The sequence below is a fragment of the Hoplias malabaricus genome, chromosome 15, assembly GCF_029633855.1.
Source record: "Hoplias malabaricus isolate fHopMal1 chromosome 15, fHopMal1.hap1, whole genome shotgun sequence".
Classification (NCBI taxonomy): Eukaryota; Metazoa; Chordata; class Actinopteri; order Characiformes; family Erythrinidae; genus Hoplias; species Hoplias malabaricus.
In genome coordinates, this window is record NC_089814.1 from 35,003,337 (window position 1) to 35,025,418 (window position 22,082).

Consider the following 22,082-nt stretch of genomic DNA (forward strand, 5'->3'; position numbering starts at 1 on the left):
GAGTGAGTCTGGACTGATTTCATTTCATTTTGCTTTAATGCTTTAACTATTTCTCTTTACTCATTTTCTTTTCTTTTGCTTCAAAGTCAATACTTCAACTTTATAATTTTGCTAACATTATCTTTAGTGTACGAGCACCTGTGGATTGTTCTACACATGTATACAGTTCTGAACAACATTATTATCAGTATTCTTGTGTAAAATCATGTATCTTCTACATAAATGCCTGTATAAAATTGTTATCCTATTATTACATAGTTACATAGTGCCGTTTCTGCAGTGCTGAGGTGAGCCGAGCCCAGAGTAGCAACCTCAGAAGCTAGCTATTGCTAATATTTTCCGTTACAGTTCAGTCGAGTATCGGAGTGATTCTATTTTTTATGTAAAATGCTACCTACTGTTGCTTTATAATATCATTAATAAGTAAAAATTTCCTGAAAATGTAAAAACTTGTTCCGATAAAATCAAACTGAGTCGGAATGTGCCGAAAACACTACGTAAGGGTTTCTTTACGAACTTGGGACGCACCTAGAAAATAATCGCTTCAAGTGAGTCGATTCTTAGAAGTGAATTGATTCATTCACTTTCCTCGTCAGGGAAAATGTAGGCGTTAGGACCTCGCAAACTTTTCGCCACATGGTGACACGAGAGAGAGAGAGGTAAGAACTCAAGTTTCTGCAGGTTCACCGTCGGGGAGATGGTGGAGGGTAGACGTTTCGTCTCGGCGACGTTTGGTGAAGAACTTGTGGAAATTACGGAGTCTGGAAATGAACCGAAAGGCCAACGGACCGCTCAGAAAGGTGAGAGACTCCTGACTGAACGTGAACCCGACGTATTCGGATTGTAACCTCGTTGAGACGAGACCGTTAACTTTAAAAGACTCTTGTAACTGCAGTAACCCGCTGTGTCCAGGAACGTTTCCATCAACGTTTACTTGCTTTCCTTTAATTATCACCTGCCTTACATGTAACTTACTAAAATAACACGATTAGAGCAGTTTTTAATCATTACACGTTTCCTTGTTTCGTAAAGAGACTTAAATGAACCTGCTTTATTAACTTATTTATAAACACACATTCATTGGACGTCATATTGACATCAGTTGTAATTAGTCAGGACCAAAGTCTCACAAATCTTTCTGACCCAATATTAACCTCAGATAAACTACACGAACGTTTAGCCCCAGACTTTTTAATCCTTATCTTATAAATTCCTCTTGACTAAAGAATCTTAGTGGAATTTCAGGTGTCGGTTTTCACCCTTTTCCTTTGAAAGATCTAAGAAAATCAAGGTAGTTTAAACGTCCCAGTTGTAAATTCGCTCACTCATAAATACATCATTTTATCAGCCTCTAATCTCATTCTCAGTCTAAAAATCGGGTTTAATGATTGTTTCAGATCATTAACATACATCTAACAGACGTCTCCGCTAACAGTAAACACACTCAGGGCATTGATGTTAATGAAGTAAAGGAAATTAATCCACAGATAGAATTTAAGTGATTTCGCACAGCAGTAACTACTTTGCTCCGCCAGAGGGCGCGCACGGACATGTGGTGTTCAGAGAGGTTGTGTGTGTTTGTCTCCTGTTTCTTTACATTGTGGCCAGTCCTTGGTGCGTGATTATGATGGTCAAGGACAAACAAAACTATGTCCATTGCTGTAACTTTCTGTAGCTGGTGCACAGGGATTCAACACTGGTTTTTCCCCTAATTCATTCACTCTGCCAAATTCAAGTTGACAGATTGCAAATTGTTATTCAGATATAGTAGTACATCCAAAATAATAATAATAATTATAACTTATTATTATTGTTATTATTATTATATGAATAATAATAATGTTTCTAAAGTGTTTCAGGTGGTTGTTAAGGGTGGTGGTTAATCACAACACTGTGAGGACTATTTGATTAATTACTCAATAAGTCAATCAATATTTGAATTCTTGCTGTACTGTTCCCATTGTTTTGTTTTGTTTTGTTTGTTTGTTTTAAATGGTTGCTGCTATGGTATCCCAAAACTATAGCGACTATCAAGTAACACCTTATCAACTACCTGAATACAATAGCAACGCCCTAGCAACAACATAATGAATTTCACAATTGATTGTTTAATCAAATAGTCGCTAACGTTCGCGCGTGTTGTTGCTGTTCAAAAAAACTGAAGACAACTCCAGTTAAAGCAACACTACGTACTATTTTTACAGATTCAAAATCATTGTGCAACAGTGGAAGTGAATTACAAGGACACAAAATGTTACCTAGTGTTGCTTTAATCAGAATGACTTTATGAGCCTTAAACGCGTTCAGTATTTTCAGTGAGGAGTGAAAGAGAAGTGGTTCAGCGACGTGTCACATGCCCAAAAGGTTTTGGACACGGGTTCTGGATCACAAACACCACCCCGGTGCGTCCTAAAGGTCTCGGACCCTGCTCCACAGCCCAGTGCTGGGGGGGGGGCTTTAACACTGGGGGGAGGGCGCCATGGCCTTAAAGTTGGAGACACGAGCTTAATGCCGGAGGGTCGCTGGTTTAATTCCCAGAATCAACAGGATAACTTCATCCGCGCTCTTGGGTGGGCGTGGTGGTTCACACAGAGCGACACTCAGCAGAGCCCCTTTAATGGACACAGTGCACCTTTAAAACTGTGGAAATCGTTTGTTGCGCATGCATCGCAGACGACTGCGGGCGGAGAAAGCAGTCGCTTACGGGGGGGGAGTCACCAAATTTTTGACGCCGCGAGGCTGCCTGCATTGTACGTTTGTGCGCGTGGGCGGCGCGAGCGCGCTCCTGACGCTCGTGTGTGTGTGTGTACGTGTGTGTGCATGCGCAAGCTCGCGCGTGTAGCAGAAGCGTAGAGCAATGCTGCTGAGATGAGATGAGAGGAGCTGCGCGCGCCGACCAATGGGTCTTTGATTTCAGCTCGTGCACTTCATTAAAAAAAAGAGAGAGAAATAAATAAATAAAACAGCGACCACCGTCATGAGCTGATCCGCCTGTGAACAAAAAGAACAAAAAGAAGTACAAAACCAACAAAGGGACGATGGAGGAGCAGCCGTGAGCGTGCACTCGGGAGCGCGCCTTAGCAAGGGGAACGAGGAGGATGGAGCGCGCGGGATGTTCTTAATGCGCGCGAGGACTTCATCTGTAACAGCGCGGTAGCAAGGGCGATGGGGCGCACGAGGACCACAGCAGCGACGGGCTTGTCTGCTTAATGCGCGCGAGCGTCTTCATCCTCATCATCCTCAGCAGCAGCAACGGGCACGAGCGCAGGAGGCGGCGGAGGGGGAGGAGGAGGAGGAGGCCCGCGCTCGCGCCATGGGCTGCGCGCCCAGCATCCACGTGTCCCAGAGCGGCGTGATCTACTGCCGCGACTCGGACGAGTCCAACTCGCCGCGTCACCCCGCCGCCGCCGCCGCCGCCGGCGCGCGCTCGCACGGGCTCCTCGTGAAGAGCGACGCGGCGGACGCGCTCCCCGCCGTCATCGCCTACCAGAGCGGCGGCAGGCGCGCGCACACAGGCGGCAGCAGCACTGCGCATGCGTGCATCGAGGCCGAGACCCAAACCAGCCATGCTAGCGTGAAGGTGCGTGGAGAGGAGAGCGAACCTTGTTTGTTTGTTTTGTCACTTGCAGCTGTGTAGGGTTCTCTAGGTTCCTGCTGAATTCCTACACATTTTTAGCAAATTATTTTGTTGTTGCTGAGTAAGATAATAGTTATATTAGGCCTAATATCAGTGATGATGGCTAATTATTATCCTTAAATAATCCTCAGCTTTGTGTAGTGTAAACACTTTTGTATAAACACCTTAAACATTTTTTAAAGGTGAGGTATTTTTTTTAGAACACAGGTGCTTTTTTGACAATTCCCAGCTGAGAAACAAATTCCACCCTCTCTTCATCCCTCCTTTCAAAGCCATTCTCCCAAAACACATAAACCCATGCTCACTGCCGGGCTACAGCTGGAGGAGTCCCTAGGAGAGAGAGAGAGAGCTCGAGCACAACATCATTTTTTACTTCTGTCTTTCTGTTTCTCTTGCTTTGTTAAGATGTCGTGAGACGTTGTAGATAGCAGAAGTTCCTCTGCTGTTCCTGTTTTTGTGACGTTAGCGCGTTAGCTAGAGCCGTGAGGAGGATGCAGCACTTGTGCTACACTTGGTTACAAAGAATCCTAGTTTTTTTCAAAATAGAGGTCCTTCTTTGCTTGAAGTACAAGTAAACAAGTCAAAGACAGTAGCTCATGTGTCGCTGCACAGTGTGTGTCGGTCGTCCTCTAGTCCTTCATCAGTGACACAGGACACTGTCGGCTGGAGGTTTGAGGTCGGTGGACTAGTCTCAGTCCAGACACTGAGGGGTTTAAAAACTCCAGCAGCACTGCTGTGTCTGATCAAAGTATGCAGAGCAACAGATGGACTACTTAGAGCTGAGGGTTGAGGCCTGTTTATGGATGTGAATCATGAGCTGAGCTGTGTGTGTGTGTGTGTTTTGCAGTCTGTTTACCCCTCTGGCTTAAGGCTCTGCTGGGTGTGAACAATCACATGCAAGAAGGATGATGAGACTGGGACTGTTCCCCCTTCTCTCACACACACACACACACACCGCAGGACAGAAGGAGGTGGGGTCAGTTTAGAGCCTGATGATGGTGACAGTGATGAAAAGGTGTACATGCAGATGTCCAGAACCTTGTAGACGCCTCTTCTAAACCAATGCCCCGTGCCAGGTGTCAGTCCGAGTGCTGAAAGCCCCCCAGCACTGGGCTGTGGAACAACGATGGGGCTCCTTTGGGACAAACTGGAGCGATATTTGTGATCGAGAAAGGAATTGTCCAACATCAGCACCTTGCAAATGTTTTATTAATGTTTAAGTGAAGGCTGAGTGCCGTCAGATCCTGAGAGCCGAGCCTGCTCCTGTCTCTCCCTCCAGGGCTTTAATCAGTAAATCAAATTATATTAACATAACGCAACAGAATCGTCACAAAGCAGTTTTACAGAGATCTGGATCTGAGCCTCCTATGAGCTGAGAACGATGGCAGCAAGAATCCAGTACCCAGAGTAAGAGGCAGGCTCTGAGGTGATCGGTTGTTAAAGGCATTGTCAACAGAGCTGAACAGCAGCTGCACACTTTTTCAGAGCCTCTGGTTCCCAAAGTAAATATCCCCTTCATTTTCTCCACTGAAATTTGGAAAAATCGTTATAAGCTATGAAGGGTTTTAAGTGCTCAAACGAACCAATCATTCATTCATTCATTATCTGTAACCCTTATCCAATTCAGGGTCGCAGTGGGTCCAGAGCCTACCTGGAATCATTGGGCGCAAGGCGGGAATACACCCTGGAGGGGGTGTCAGTCCTTCACAGGGCAACACACACACACACACACCTACAGACACTTTTGAGTCACCAATCCACCTACCAACGTGTGTTTTTGGACTGTGGGAGGAAACCCGAGCACCCAGAGGAAACCCACGCAGACACAGAGAGAACACACCACAATCCTCACAGACAGTCACCCGGAGGAAACCCACGCAGACACAGAGAGAACACACCACTCCTCACAGACAGTCACCCAGAGGAAACCCACACAGACACAGGGAGAACACACCACACTCCTCACAGACAGTCGCCCGGAGGAAACCCACGCAGACACAGGGAGAACACACCACACTCCTCACAGACAGTCACCCGGAGGAAACCCACACAGACACAGGGAGAACACACCACACTCCTCACAGACAGTCACCCGGAGGAAACCCACACAGACACAGGGAGAACACACCACACTCCTCACAGACAGTCACCCGGAGGAAACCCACGCAGACACAGGGAGAACACACCACACTCCTCACAGACAGTCACCCGGAGGAAACCCACACAGACACAGAGAGAACACACCACACTCCTCACAGACAGTCACCAGGAGGAAACCCACGCAGACACAGAGAGAACACACCACACTCCTCACAGACAGTCACCCGGAGGAAACCCACACAGACACAGGGAGAACACACCACACTCCTCACAGACAGTCGCCCGGAGGAAACCCACACAGACACAGGGAGAACACACCACACTCCTCACAGACAGTCGCCCGGAGGAAACCCACGCAGACACAGAGAGAACACACCACACTCCTCACAGACAGTCACCCGGAGGAAACCCACGCAGACACAGGGAGAACACACCACACTCCTCACAGACAGTCACCCGGAGGAAACCCACACAGACACGGAGAACACACCACACTCCTCACAGACAGTCGCCCGGAGGAAACCCACACAGACACAGGGAGAACACACCACACTCCTCACAGACAGTCACCCAGAGCGGGAATCGAACCCACAACCTCCAGGTTCCTGGAGCTGTGTGACTGCGACACCTACCTGCTGCGCCACCGTGCCACCCACAAAAACAGTTTTCGCAGAACTTTTTTTTCTGTGTAGATGTTTTTTATTATATTTTTATTTATTTATTTATTTAATTTGAATAATTTATAGTTTTTCTGTGCATAAATGATTGGTATTTTATCGTTATGGTTTCTAGTCCTTGCTTTTTTCGGGCCCCAAACCTCACAGTTTAAATCTCTGTGGTAACGCTGCCGTCTTCTGATTGGTGGAACTCTGTGCTAATGTAGCACTATGGGTAATGTATTTCTTTGCGAGGAATGGGGAACTAAAAAAACAATTTTTTTCCAAAACCAAAACTGAAGTCAGACTAATTAATGGCTGATTCAAAGGAAGCAGAATCATCTCCTCACTCTCTGCTGCTCAGGGTGCGTCTACGTCGGCTGGAGAAAATATAACATACAAATCTAAATCCCTGTGTGGATTATGAGTGTGATTTTACCTCAGGAACCAGACTGTTCTGCTGTGTTTGTCAAGACTGTGTTTGTTTGTTGTGAGCTGTGGGTCAGTTGTCAAAGGTCAATCATTAGCAGTCATCAGCTATTCAGGGGGAAATATCCTTGCTGAACTCTGCTCTCTCTCTCTGTGTGTGTGTGTTTTAATGGGACTCGCGTAATAAGGACGAGAAATGGCCATCTTCGTCGGTTGCCATGGTTTCCAGGTGTGTGTGAGCATGTGCGGTATACTGGCTTTTGAGGATGCATTTGAAATTGTGTGTGTGTGTTTGTAATGCAAGGTTCATTGTATGAATAAGAGAAGACAGGTGGAAAGTACAATGGCAAGAAGCTTGTAGCCATGGTGAGTGTATAAAGTTGTCTAAAGTGAGTTTATATGAATGAGTGGGTGAGTGTGTGTAATTGTCCACTGCTGTGAGAATGTGAGTGATTGGGTGAGTGAGTGAATGAGTGTGTGTAACTGTCCACTGGTGTGAGAGTGTGAGTGAAAGGGTGTGTGGGTGTAATTGTCCACTATTGTGTGTGTGTAATTGTTGACTGCTGTGTGAGTGAAAGAGTGGGTGAGTGTGTGTAATTGTCCACTGTTGTGAAAGAGTGAGTGGGTGTAATTGTCCACTGTTGTGAGAATGAGTGAATGAGGGAGTGGGTGAGTGTGTGTAATTGACCACTGCTGTTAGAATATGAGTGAATGAGTGAGTGGGTGAATGTGTGTAATTGTCCACTGTTGTGAGAGTGTGAGTGACTGACTGAGTGAGTGTGTGTAATTGTGCACTGTTGTGAGAATATGTGTGAATGAGTGAGTGGGTGAGTGTGTGTAATTGTGCACTGTTGTGAGAATATGTGTGAATGAGTGAGTGTGTGTAATTGTGCACTGTTGTGAGAATATGGGTGAATGGGTGAGTGTGTGTAATTGTCCACTGTTGTGAAAATATGAGTGACTGGGTGAGTGTGTGTAATTGTGCACTGTTGTGAGAATGTGGGTGAATGAGTGAGTGGGTGAGTGTGTGTAATTGTGCACTGTTGTGAGAATATGTGTGAATGAGTGAGTGTGTGTAATTGTGCACTGTTGTGAGAATATGGGTGAATGAGTGAGTGGGTGAGTGTGTGTAATTGTCCACTGTTGTGAAAATATGAGTGACTGGGTGAGTGTGTGTAATTGTGCACTGTTGTGAGAATGTGGGTGAATGAGTGAGTGGGTGAGTGTGTGTAATTGTGCACTGTTGTGAGAATATGTGTGAATGAGTGAGTGGGTGTAATTGTGCACTGTTGTGAGAATATGTGTGAATGAGTGAGTGGGTGAGTGTGTGTAATTGTGCACTGTTGTGAGAATATGTGTGAATGAGTGAGTGTGTGTAATTGTGCACTGTTGTGAGAATATGGGTGAATGAGTGAGTGGGTGAGTGTGTGTAATTGTCCACTGTTGTGAAAATATGAGTGACTGGGTGAGTGTGTGTAGTTGTGCACTGTTGTGAGAATGTGGGTGAATGAGTGAGTGGGTGAGTGTGTGTAATCGTCCACTGCTGTGAGAATATGAGTGAGTGGGTGAGTGTGTAATTGTCCACTGCTGTGAGAATATGGGTGGATGAGTGAGTGGGTGAGTGTGTGTAATTGTCCACTGTTGTGAGAATATGAGTGAGTGGGTGAGTGTGTGTAATTGTGCACTGTTGTGAGAATATGAGTGACTGAGTGAGTGTGTGAGTGTGTGTGTAATTGTCCACTGTTGTGAGAATATGAGTGACTGAGTGAGTGGGTGAGTGTGTGTGTAATTGTCCACTGTTGTGAGAATATGAGTGACTGAGTGAGTGGGTGAGTGTGTGTGTAATTGTCCACTGTTGTGAGAATATGGGTGAATGAGTGACTGGGTGAGTGTGTGTAATCGTCCACTGCTGTGAAAATATGAGTGAGTGGGTGAGTGTATGTAATCGTCCACTGCTGTGAAAGAGTGAGTGGGTATAATTGTCCACTGTTGTGAGAATATGAGTGATTGAGTGACTGGGTGAGTGTGTGTAATTGTCCACTGCTGTGAGAATGAGTGAATGAGGGAGTGAGTGAGTGTGTGTAATTGACCACTGCTGTTAGAATATGAGTGGATGAGTGAGTGGGTGAATGTGTGTAATTGTCCACTGTTATGAGAGTGTGAGTGACTGAGTGAGTGTGTGTAATTGTGCACTGTTGTGAGAGTGAGTGTGTGTAATTGTGCACTGTTGTGAGAATATGTGTGAATGAGTGAGTGGGTGAGTGTGTGTTATTGTCCACTGCTGTGAGAATATGAGTGACTGGGTGAGTGTGTGTAATTGTCCACTGCTGTGAGAATATGAGTGAATGGGTGAGTGTGTGTTATTGTCCACTGCTGTGAGAATGAGTGACTGGGTGAGGGTGTGTAATTGTCCACTGCTGTGAGAATATGAGTGACTGGGTGAGTGTGTGTAATTGTCCACTGCTGTGAGAATATGAGTGAATGGGTGAGTGTGTGTTATTGTCCACTGCTGTGAGAATGAGTGAATGGGTGAGTGTGTGTAATTGTCCACTGCTGTGAGAATATGAGTGAATGGGTGAGTGTGTGTTATTGTCCACTGCTGTGAGAATATGAGTGAATGAGCGAGTGTGTGTTATTGTCCACTGCTGTGAGAATATGAGTGAATGGGTGAGTGTGTGTAATTGTCCACTGTTGTGAGAGTGTGGCTGACTGGCTGTAACTGTCCATAAGTGTCCAGGGATTCCAGGTGGGCTCCGGACTCACCGTGACACTGATCAGGACGAAGCAGTTACAGAAGATGAATGAGCCGCACAGTCCTGTGTGTTCTGACCCGGTTCTATCAGAGCAGCATTAACTCTTTCAGCAGTGGGTCTAGAGAAAAAAACATGTACTTCCATGTTTGTGGATGTTTAGTTTACTACATCATTTGAACACAGCAGCTGTCCTTCACACTGTGTGAAACTTCCATGAAGAATGGACCAATAGAAATGCTCCAAAATAACTCTGAATAAAATCTTTATACTTTGACTTCCATTGAAAGTTAAGAAACACTTATTTTTGTTCTCCTGCAAAGTTATGGAAATAAGTGGATTTGATTCTGCATTATCTCTGTTCAAAACATGGATATGCTAAACACTGGTGAAGAGAGTGTGTGTGTGTGTGTGTCGTAGAGAGTTTGTATATATTAGCTCCCATTAGCCAAAGCCTGCAGCGTCTCACTGGTTTTGTTTGGAAATTTGGAGCCATTCATTATCTACCTGGTTTTTGCTGCAATACTTTTTTTTTTCTTTACACACACACACACACACACACACACACACACACACACACACTAAAATAATGCACAGCGACAAAAAGCTAAACATAATACAGCGTGTAACACTCCCACACACAATCGAGCAGCAGTCTTATACACACTCACATACAAGTGGACACTCACTGTTTCTGTGTGTCTGTGGCATTGTGTGTGTGTGTGCGTGTGTGTGTGTGTCTGTGGCATTGTGTGCGTGTGTGTGTGTGTCTGTGGCATTGTGTGTGTGTGTGTTTCCCTTCCTGAAAGTGCACTTGTGAGGTTTTGTCTGTGGAGAGGGAGTGTTGTGTTCATTTGGAAGAGCTCTCAAAGCAGCACAGAGCTGTGTGTGTGTATTTAATATAATACATGGAGTGTGTGTTTGGGGGGGCGGACTGTTGTACTGTTATAGTCAGAATAATTCAGATTTTAACCCGGCCACGTTATTGATTTGTTAGTTTTAATAGATTTCAATATTTTACTGCACATAATGTCATAATTCTAATGTGTGTCAACACTGTCACAACATAATTCTGTTATCATTCAACCATAGGCTTGTGTGTGTGTGTGTGTGTGTGTGTGTGTGTGTGTGTGTGTGTGTGTGTGTGTGTTTCTCTTTGGTCCCATTCATGTTGCCTTTTCTGGCACTGTCCCAATATGGATCAATAGCGTCATCCGAGAGGCTAAATTTAGCAGTGGCTGATATTATCACGACCCCACCCCCCCTCACCCCACACACACACACTCACACTCACACACAATCACACACTGTGTGAAGGGGCCGTTTTGTTCCGTATGTGTTTGTGTCCTTAGCCAGAACATGTGACAAGGCCGTGACATGGAGATATTGTGCCATGGAACAGGAAAAGTGTGTGAAAATGTGTATGTGAGAGAGAGAGAGAATGTGTGTGTGTGTATGTGCGCCTGTTATAATCTCTTCATGTACTTTTAATTATGATAAATAAATGTTTTGGCTCTTGATCCTTAATAGTATAATAATGACTACTATTTGAATGATTAATAGAATGATCCTAAAGATATGGAGAGAAATGGTTTGAGTTATAGTCAGTAGCAACTATAAATAAACATCTACAAATGATTAATTCACTCACTCATGTTTAGCAGGATGACAGTTCTTCACAAGGGGGCGCTATTAGAGCTCAGGTAGCTTCTTAGAAGCAGTGGTTCAAAACAGTGATACTATGTTCTGATCCACAGTGTTTGTGAATCACATTGAAATGATTCATTCAAATCACACTGTAGAGGACAAAGCACTTTTATAAGTAGCTGTAGATAAGAATCTTTGATGGATGTAGTTGCAGTAACTGTAAAACTTATGTGGGTGTGACATAATATAAATAAAATAGAAATCTAAAATAAATATGCACTAATAATAATTGTTTATATCTCTACTAATGAGAGTGAGAGAGAGGTGATGAGGTATGTGGTACAGTTCAGGATTATGTTGTCAGAGTGTGTGTGTGTGAGCTGAGCAGCTTACTCTGAGTGTTAAGTGCTGATGACAGGCAGGTGGAGAGACTTTGAGCCACTGCAGCATCAACACCAGCCTTTCGCCTCCTCTCGCCATCACTTTTGAAATTCCTTCCAACATTAGGAGAATGTTTACCTGAGGACGTTGTTTTGTGGAGTTGTTTACAGCATTCAAGCGATGTTGGTGTACGTTTGGGGACCGGCTGCAAAGAAAATATAGTGTAGTTACTGACGTTGTAGAAACGGTGTTTGGAGAACATTTGGAGAACGTTTGAGGTTTTAGAAGCCTGTTAATTATCGTTTTGACATCAGTACTTCAACCTACACCGAGATAATGGTAAAGAAGAAGAAACCAATGGAGAGAGTTAAGATTTAAGGGTTGTACCTTCATTGCTAACTCTCTCTCTCTCTCTCTCTCTCTCTCTCTTTTTCTTTCTCTCTCTCTCTCTCTCTCTTTTTTTTCTTTCTCTCTCTCTCTCTCTCTCTTTCTCTCTCTCACTCTTTCTCTCTTTCTCTCTCACTCTTTCTCTCTCTCTTTCTTTCTCTCTCTCTTTCTCTCTCTCTCTTTCTCTCTCTCTTTCTCTCTCTCTTTTTTCTTTCTCTTTCGCACTCTTTCTCTCTCTCTCTCTCTCTCTCTCTCTCTCTCTCTCTCAGGTCTCTGCTACTGAGGAAAGTATCGGGCCGATGCGTCTGACCCAGGAGCCGACACAGGTACAGAACCTCAACTTTCTAAACATTTAAAGAGATCAGCTGCGTCCCAATTGTGAGCTTAATACTAATTCTAACTAGTGTTTGAGGGTGTAGTGTAGCTACAAGTGTGAGAGTTGAGCTTACGGAAAAGTCCACAGTGCAAACTTAGACTCAGTGGATGTTTGAGGGTGGTGATGATGGACAGTGTTCCACAATTCAACGGGAAACAGAAAAAGAGGAGATTCTCACGTTTGATAATGTTTGGTAGAGTACATTCAGTGCCACTATTTTAGTGCAGATGACCTACACTATGCCCTACATGGTGTGGAGGGAGATATTGAGTTGTATTCTTTGAAAAAAAAAAAAAAAGGTTGGTGTGACGTGCATTGTCTTTGCAGCAGTTCGTCACGTCCTGTTAGTAAGAAATGGTGCAGTGTGTTAATATTTAGTGCACAAGCCACCAAACCCACGCGTTTAAAGTTAGTACATAGTATATACTCTATAGTAGTTGTGTGTAGTACACAATTGAGATGCAGCCATAGCTTTTCCTACATTAGCCAAGATATGGGAGGTGTTCTGCACTGATCATTAATAGATACAACACATATTTTTATTACAGTGTATAGAATGTCCCAACTTCTCTGGGAATGGGGTTTGTGTAATGACATTGTTACTGCAGATATATTATGATATATATTATGACAGATATATTATGGCATCCACTCCCCCCCCCCCCCACACACACACACAATGTGTCAGCAAGACCTCTAAATCTTCTCACAGCTGGCAGATAAACCTTTTAACTGTAGGTTGCTGACTAAGGACACACACACACACAGTGGTCAAGGCTCAGTCTTTCTTCAGCCTTCAAAGCACAGGACACAACGTACCCTTATCCCCACACACACACACACACACATTCACAAGCTAACTTTACAACTGGCCTTTCTAAATCACAGAGCCATTCCACACACAAACTCCACTCTAAATTGTTTCATATTATTTCTCAGATTCTTCTAAACGCTATTCAGACGTATAAAAAAGTACATTTAATTTATGGTTCAATCAAATCTACTGTTGGTGCCAATTGAAGCAGAAACAACAGCCACCAGGCTGTTCCTGAAGCTGGAGATGAATTCTGTGGCAGACTTTGGAGCCATTGTTCTTTACACAACCTCCATTTTGTTTCATTTTTGAGTGTTTGAGTCTTTCAGGAGAGTTCCCGTGCTTCAGATTCCTTTCTTTTTTGAATAACGTCACTGTGCTCGAGCCGACCAGATGTTCTCCTGAAGGATTTTCTGGACACATGGGTTGTGTGATGTTGTGACGGCTTTACGCCTGATGTTTCAGGACCTGTGTGTGTCAAACTGTTTCTCTTTCGACTGTGAGGTTAGCAGCGGTTCTCCCCCCCCCCCCCAAGCTTCATCTCATGCTTCCCTTTTGTGACCTTTTGAAAAATTCTGTTGTGAGGGATGGTATAGTGAGACTGGGCTGTTTGGGTTCCTGTTAGGTGTTCACAATTAAAGAGAAACGCCCACCCGGCCAGCATAGCAATGCTTCACAAAGTTCAGGTTGATGTGAAGGGACAAATACGAGTAGGGCGTCATCAGGAGACGGGAACTCTGGAACACTAACTTGCATAATGTGGCATGTGTTAGGTATGGAGCTAAATCATCCGCACCTACAGCAGAGTCGATCTTGAGCGAGGGTTGTTTTTAAATGATGTCAATAAAACAAAAACCAAGGTTTTGTTGACAACAATATAAATTAAAGTCAAATAAAGTCTCAGGAACCCATACTCCCCATACAGGGTTACTGTGAACTGAACATTTTCTGGAGAGTTGACCGGTCTAGTAAGATTCCGCTGAGGTTACAGCGCCCCCCGGTAATGGACGAGTGGAGGTACAGAGTGAGTGGGCCTCCTGAGCGAGGTGGCAGAAGGACTAGTGCGCTGTGTGATAGGGCCCATGTGGAATTTCTCACCCGGGCTCTGTGGTTACCCAGCGTCGCTCGGGATGAAAGTGTGTTGAACTTTCACACTCACACACCAGTACCGTGGCATTTCTCCCTCTCTTTTCTCTCGTTCTTTTTCTCTTTCTTCTCTCTTTCATCATCAGCAGAGCAAAGCACAAGCTTCTGTAGCTTTGATTTTCCTTCATTTGTGCAGCATTTTCTCATGGCTTTCTCTTTTTTCCGTCTTATATGTTTACAATCGGGACCCCACACACATACACACACACACACACACACACTGTAAGCTTCAGGGAACGTTGATGATGCTGTGGGACAGTAAACAGTAAGCTTTAGCAGATTGTTGATTTTGGGAGAGATTCAAATTGAGGGAGGGGGGTAAGAGAGGAAGAGAGTGGGTGGAAAGAAAAACTGAGGGGTAAACAAGAGGGGTAAATTAGAGAGACCCATAAATAAATGTAATTTTTGTTTTCCATGTCTGTTTGTAATTGGCCAGCTTTGTTTATTTTTTGTTTATTTTGCTGCAAAATAACTGATGAGGTTCTAAAGATGAGTTTAACTAGAGCTGACATTAGGATCCAAACACAGGCATTTTTACAGCACTGTCACGTCATGATACGACATGCTTATAAAATGGTTCTGTCAATTTTCTTTTATATCACAAAGTCAGCTATAAATTTAAAATATGGTTTCTTAATTTATTAACAGACATCACATTTTATATATTATAATACTGAGGAAAATTTCTGAATACAAACTATACAATTTGCATTGGAATATAAACTCGCTAAACAGTGCGGACCGAAATGAAGAAGCTCCATAGCGCCCCCAGTAGGGACAGGTCAGTCTGCAGCACATGCTTTTCTTAACAGGCAAAGTCCAATCCACGTTTTCATTTATAGAACATTCGATTATAACACTTGGTTCAGGATCGGTTATTATTAAGTTAGTAATGTAATCTAAAATGTTACTTGGCAAACTTAACTTACTGTTTACCTGAAACTATTCACTGTTTATTGTTATTTCACAGCAACACAAAGAAATTTGGACTCCACCTTTGATCCATCTCTCTCTCACACACACACACACACACACACACACACACACACACACTGATCACATAGATGCATGCTTTATCACTATTATTGATCATGTATTTAGTGTAGGGGTCAAACTTTTTAATCACAGGACCAGCTCACAGTTTTTCAGTGAAGCCAGACTGCAGCCAGAGAAGAAAACATCTAGAAGAAAATACACTAAATACTATGTCTATGTACGACTAAACCTTCCATAAAAAGAGTTATATTTTTATGTAAATACAGTCTTAAAGAAATGCTTATGCTTTTTTGATTTTCAAACCTTAATTTAAAAGACCACCGCTTATCCAGTTCAGGGTCGCGGTGGGTCCAGAGCCTACCTGGAATCATTGGGCGTAAGGCAGGAACACACCCTGGAGGGGGCCCCAGTCCTTCACAGGGCAACTCACACATTCCCTCACACACTCTTGACACTTTTGAGTCGGCAATCCACCTAACAACGTGTGTTTTTGGACTATGGGAGGAAACCGGAGCACCCGGAGGAAACCCGCGCGGACACAGGGAGAACACACCACACTCCTCACAGACAGTCACCTGCAGGAAACACACGCAGACACAAGGAGAACACACCACACTCCTCACAGACAGTCACCTGCAGGAAACACACGCAGACACAGGGAGAACACACCTCACAGACAGTCACCCGGAGGAAACCCACGCAGACACAGGGAGAACACACCACACTCCTCACAGACAGTCACCCGGAGGAAACCCACGCAGACACAGGGAGAACACACCACACTCTTCACAGACAGTCACCCGGAGGAAAGCCACGCAGACACAGGGAGAACACACCACACTCCTCACAGACAGTCACCCGGAGGAAAGCCACGCAGACACAGGGAGAACACACCACACTCCTTACAGACAGTCACCCGGAGGAAACCCATGCGGACACAGGGAGAACACACCACACTCTTCACAGACAGTCACCCGGAGGAAACCCATGCAGACACAGGGAGAACACACCACACTCCTCACAGACAGTCACCTGCAGGAAACACACGCAGACACAGGGAGAACACACCTCACAGACAGTCACCCGGAGCAAACCCACGCAGACACAGAGAGAACACACCACACTCCTCACAGACAGTCACCCGGAGGAAACCCACGCAGACACAGGGAGAACACACCACACTCCTCACAGACAGTCACCCGGAATGGGAATCGAACCCACAACCTCCTGGTCCCTGGAGCTGTGTGACTGCACCACCGTGCCGTCCCATTTTAACACACACTATAAGCTTATTTGTGGAATACATAGAGAAATTTAAAACATAAAATGTGGCTTGTGTGGAGTTTATGGCATAATTAATCATAAAGGAATAAAAATGATGTAATACATTTTTCTGAAAAATGCTGCATTTGCATGTGTCCTCTACAGAGGATGTATTAATGTACTGAGAGTTCTAACTGTGTGTGTGTCTGGCTGTCACCTGTGGACTCATCTGTGCAGGTGCTGTTGGTGTTTGCTAAGGAGGATGGACAGAGTGATGCGTTCTGGTGGGCGAGTGAGAGAGCAGGTTTCAGGTGTAATGTTGCTTGCACGCCCGAGTCTGCAGTCGAATGCTTCCTGGACAAACATCATGAGATCGTCATCATCGACGGGAGACACTCTCGATACTTCGAAGCTGAAACAGTCTGCCGGTGAGGCATGAACTCACACACACACACACACACACAGAGTTCCTCGCAGGTATCAATGCTTTGTGTGTCTTTATTTACCTGTTTACGTTTGTGTTTCTCTCTCTCTCTCTCTCTGTCCAGATTGATCCGAGCCACCAAGCCTTCTGAACACACTGTTATCCTCGCTGTTGTGCCACAAATGTAAGAGTCCCCTTTCCATCACTCAAGCTCCTCACACACATCCTTCATCCCTCCATTCTTCCCAAACCACTGCCCTCCTCTCTTCTCTCTCTGAGCCAAATAGAGAATGAGTTCATTTATGCAACTGTGGAATAAACGCCTTTCCTCACTCTCATCCCTTTTTCACCCTCTCTGTTCCCTTCCCCTCTAATCCTTTATCCCTCTCTGTCTTTTCCAGTCCCTCAGATCAAGAGGAACCCTCCGTTCTGCCTCTGCTGTGCTCTGGTTTCTCCAGAGTGAGTGTTCCCCTCATTAACACTACACTTTGAAATACAAGTTCAGCACAAATGTTACTGCACACTGGTTTCCGTTCAACCGGAACACGATTGGTGTTCATTTCTGGATAAACGTAAGTCCATAAATCCAGCTTTTATTTTGACAAGCACAGCTTTGGACCACCTGCAGTAATAAGTTGTTCCCTTTGTGTCAATGTGCTTCAGATTTTCTTTCAATCTTTCCACTTGGAAAACTATCCTCAGGCGTGTTAGATGGACTCACAATTTCAAAATCATTCCTAGCTTCAGTTCAAACTGAGGAGGAGCATCTTCGGTTTTGTTTAAGACGCCAGTCTCTGGTTAAATTTGTCTGAATGTTTGGGTCGCCCCCAGATTCTGGTTCTCAGTCACTGACGTAAAATCCTTCTCGCACGTTCGTGTTTTATTTGATGACGTGTAATGCATCAGTGCTGTTTACAGAGAAGCAGTGCCATCTCATGATGCTTCCACCACCATAGTTTACTGCGGAAATCATAGGGATCATACAGGATACTCCAAATGTAAGGAGAGGAGTAATTGCCAAGGAGCGCTGTTTGTTTGTCTGACCACTGTAGTTTCCTACAAAAGGGGTTTAGTTTGTTAAACTGTTCGTTTCTTGAGTTCAGACAACAGAAACTCACTTTTTCATTAGCATACAGTAAATTGTAGCATCACTGAAATGGGGCTGGTGTGGCTTTTTTTTTTTTTGCAGTTTGGGTTTCAGGCACTTGACCCTGATTGATTTATATGTTTCCAATACGTTACCCACATTATGATTCCACATTTGCCTGTGTTTGACCTCCACTGAGCAGATAATATCTCTCTGAGGCTTAAATATATGCAGAAAAATTGAGATAAAAATGGCACAAAAACATTAAAACCTGTCCTTTTGAAGTGTACAAGCACCACTCTCGCTACAGTAGTGCAGGGACTGTGTATGTGGGGGGAAAAGTGCAGTACCTGAGCCTGTTCTTCTGAGAGAGATGAGTCTGATCAGCAGGGATAAGTACGTGTCCAGATTACAAGCCGACATCCGACTATTTCCGTGTCTGACGTATTAGCCGGGATTTGATTCCTCCGACAAAGCTACAGCCTCATTGTAAAACTGCCCTGTGAGTCTGATCTTCTGAGAGAAGTGAGATTGATTTAAGCAGAGAAGAGGATTGTACAGAAATAGAGCAGAAGTGGGCTGTGTGTCTGATTGAGGAGATGGCGCTGCTGCTCTAATCCTATTGGGCTGCGGTGGAGCCAGGCAGTTTAGAGGAACTTAGCACTTAGAAAGTCTCAGCTTATTAAAACAAGCAGAGAGGTATTTCTTATAAAAGGCTTCTAGGCACAGAAATCAACTGCCATCACCTTCAAACACCTTCAGAATAGTGTTTAAATATGGCTAAATGATTTAGAAAAAGCAGTGTATTCTGCCTTTTATCTGTGTAACTGACTTCACAGCTACGTTTTCACTTTCTTAGCCATTCCCAGTGCTGTTCCAGATGTCAGTTTATTAAATCTGTATCCTAAAAACATATATTGATGATATATCAGATATGTAACAGATATGCAGTCCACCTACATTAAGAATTCCAAAACATTTATTCAAATAGTGACGGGTGGCTTAAAAACGCTATGCTAATTAGCTTTAGCTTCTTGCTAATATTATTTTATACTCCAGTCTTTATAATCATTTAACATGTCCAAGTTAGAAGTGCAGAAACTGTCAGGGTCACATCTAAGATGAATGGAAATGCAATCTATTGCAAAACTATGTTATTGATTAGATATTTAATATGAAATTGTATAAGAAATAGGCTCACAATGAAAACAGTTGTAAAACACTGTTATGCTTTATGAGGTCTGCAGCTACAGGGGAGATCTTTTTTTATTGATTACCTCTTACGTCCTTTGTAATAGTCTCTAATATCTGTTTCTCTCTCTCTCTGTCTCTCAGAGGTTTATGGAGAACACCAGTGTTTCAGCCTGCTATAATGAGCTGATACAAATAGAACACGGAGAGGTTCGTGCACAGTTTAAACTGAGGTAAATAGTGACTCTGTGACCTTTTAACTTTTTCTTTTTAAAGGGTGAACTCTCGCTGGGCCGGTTGGCTCGTACCATGTTGCCGGAGTACTTTGGCCGTCCCAAACGTACCCGGGCATGGTATGGATCGCCTAGTGTGAGGTAGGGTGACCAGACGTCCTCTTTTACCCGGACATGTCCTCTTTTTTAGACTTAAAAAAATGTCCAGGCAGAATTTCACAAACGTCTGGGATTTAGTTTTTCTAGAGCTTACATAGAATTGAGAAGCGCCTCGTTCACAAACTAGTCCCGCCCTCCCCTACTCCGATTGGTTCGCTTGAGTGAGAAGGGGGCGTGGTGAAGTAGCCTAAAATCTTCTAATTGGACGGTCTGACTTTAGAGCTACCGTTATTGGTCGATAACCTTCTCTGTAAACATTTAATTGGTCAGTCTGCACATCAGTAGTCCTTGCTCAGGTACCTACCCTCATCTCGAGCAGCTATGACCAAACGTAAATGTAAGTTCTTGGATGAATTAAAAAAGAAATTCCCATGTTTTGAGACGTGTCCTCTTTTTCACCATCTCAGATCTGGTCACCCTAGTGTGAGGACACCCTAAAATTATTACTAATACAACTACTATAACACCTATGTCATTTCTGTGGTTATTTAAGTGAGTATTGTGTGGGTGGGTTCTATTTTACTGAACCACTTTTGTGTTGCCTGCTTGTGTGTGTTTGTGTGTGCATCACAGAGCCTGTAACTCTGTCTTCACTGCATTGGAACAGTGTCAGGAAGCTGTCGAGATCACTAGTGAGAGTCATGTCATACAGGTGGGTTTTGGATCACAGCTTTTTTTCTCTCTCTCAGAGCTCAAAACTTGTTTTTTTTCTGATGATATGAAACTGAGGATATTGTCGTCAGGTTGGCTAGTAAGGTTTTGTCATTTCAAGTCTTTGTTGTGTGTGTGTGTGTGTGGGTGTGGGTGTTGCTGCCTTACACCCAATGATTCCAGGGTGGCTTTAGACACACCACGGTCCTGATCTGGATGAAACTCTTACAGACGAATGAATGAATGAATGGCCAGTTCATCTTGAAATGTTTATATATGGTTAAGGTCACCTTGACCAAATTTATCACTAAAGGGTTCTCTCTCCTACAATGTGATTAGTTTTGAGATGCAGGGTACGGTTTTTGCGCAGCGCTTGTTCAAACAGGACATGGTCTCATAGGAAATGGTTAGCGGAAGTTTCCGGAACACTGACATTTACTTGCCACTCTCACACAGACACTCATAGACAATGCACGCAGACTCATACTCATAGAGCCTAATGCATAGGAATAACAGCATAAGGCCCTTTGACTTAAGGAAAACCCGGATAAATATGGCCAGATTTTTTTTAAGGTGGAACGTGAAATTCCAGCAGCAGTCGTAGTCTAAATATAATGAGAGACGGTATTTCAGATGGCAGGGTTTTTTTAAGGTGTCTGTTCATTTGATGTGGTCATTTATTTAAGGTGGAAGCCTAAAATGACTGATTTTTAAAAGGTGGCCTGCAAAATATAATGGGAGACTTTTTAAGGTGGAATTTTTGTGACATATCTTCACTGTCCAAAAAATTACTATATTTTAGTTTACTACATCGTTTGAACACAGCAGCTGCCCTTCACACTGTGTGAATATTTCATAATGAATGGACCAATAGAAATGCTCCAAAATAGCTCTGTATAAAATTGTATTACATTGACTTCCATTGAGGGTGGCACCGTAGCGCAGCAGGTAGTGTCGCAGTCACACAGCTCCAGGGACCTGGAGGTTGTGGGTTCGATTCCCGCTCCGGGTGACTGTCTGTGAGGAGTGTGGTGTGTTCTCTCTGTGTCTGCGTGGGTTTCCTCCGGGTGACTGTCTGTGAGGAGTGTGGTGTGTTCTCCCTGTGTCTGCGTGGGTTTTCTCCGGGTGCTCCGGTTTCCTCCCACAGTCCAAAAACAAACGTTGGTAGCTGGATTGGCGACTCAAAAGTGTCTGTAGGTGTGAGTGTGTGAGTGAATGTGTGTCTGTGTTGCCCTGGCGCCCCCTCCAGGGTGTATTCCCACCTTGCGCCCAATGATTCCAGGTAGGCTCTGGACCCACCGTGACCCTGAATTGGATAAGCGGTTACAGATAATGAATGAATGAATGACTTCCATTGAAAATTAAGAATGTCTGTAAAGCTACTATTTTGGAGATACATGTTTGTCTTTAGTCAGTGACAAAATTCATTTTCCACCATTTAATGAATATGTATTTCCTTGTGTTTTTTTTTTCTATTAGTACGTAAACCCTGCTTTTGAGCGGATGATGGGCTACCATAAAGGAGAGCTGATAGGAAAAGAGCTGACTGAGTTTTCCAAGAGTAATAAGAACTGTGCCGACCTGCTGGAGTCCATCAACACCTGCATCAAAAAGGGCAAGGTCAGCCAATCACAGAGCTCTGTGCATCAGCCTGTCGTCTGTTTTTGCACTGTGTACAATCAGAGATCACCTTTTTATTTACTCAGTTTAAATTAAAAAAAACAGCTGTTATAAAAAATAAATATAATTTTTTAG

The 22,082-nt window shown here is 43.9% G+C and overlaps 1 protein-coding gene across 3 annotated transcripts in view; it reads left to right on the forward strand.

Annotated features, from left to right (window-relative positions):
* The first annotated feature begins 698 nt into the window (after positions 1-698).
* Positions 699-22,082, forward strand: part of pde8b (phosphodiesterase 8B) — a 48,448-nt gene continuing 27,064 nt past the window's right edge. For 2 of the 3 annotated variants that reach the window (XR_010795460.1, XM_066645200.1), the window contains exons 1-8: positions 3,314-3,580; positions 12,257-12,313; positions 16,820-17,010; positions 17,131-17,190; positions 17,408-17,465; positions 19,429-19,517; positions 20,250-20,328; positions 21,807-21,947. Coding sequence is in view for 2 of the 3 variants with exons in the window: in XM_066645200.1 (XP_066501297.1) it covers positions 3,314-3,580; positions 12,257-12,313; positions 16,820-17,010; positions 17,131-17,190; positions 17,408-17,465; positions 19,429-19,517; positions 20,250-20,328; positions 21,807-21,947 (942 nt within the window). In the remaining variant the exon portion in view is untranslated. Of the gene's footprint in view, positions 801-3,313; positions 3,581-12,256; positions 12,314-16,819; positions 17,011-17,130; positions 17,191-17,407; positions 17,466-19,428; positions 19,518-20,249; positions 20,329-21,806; positions 21,948-22,082 lie in introns of those variants that run through there. The other variant, XM_066645201.1, reaches the window with a different exon arrangement.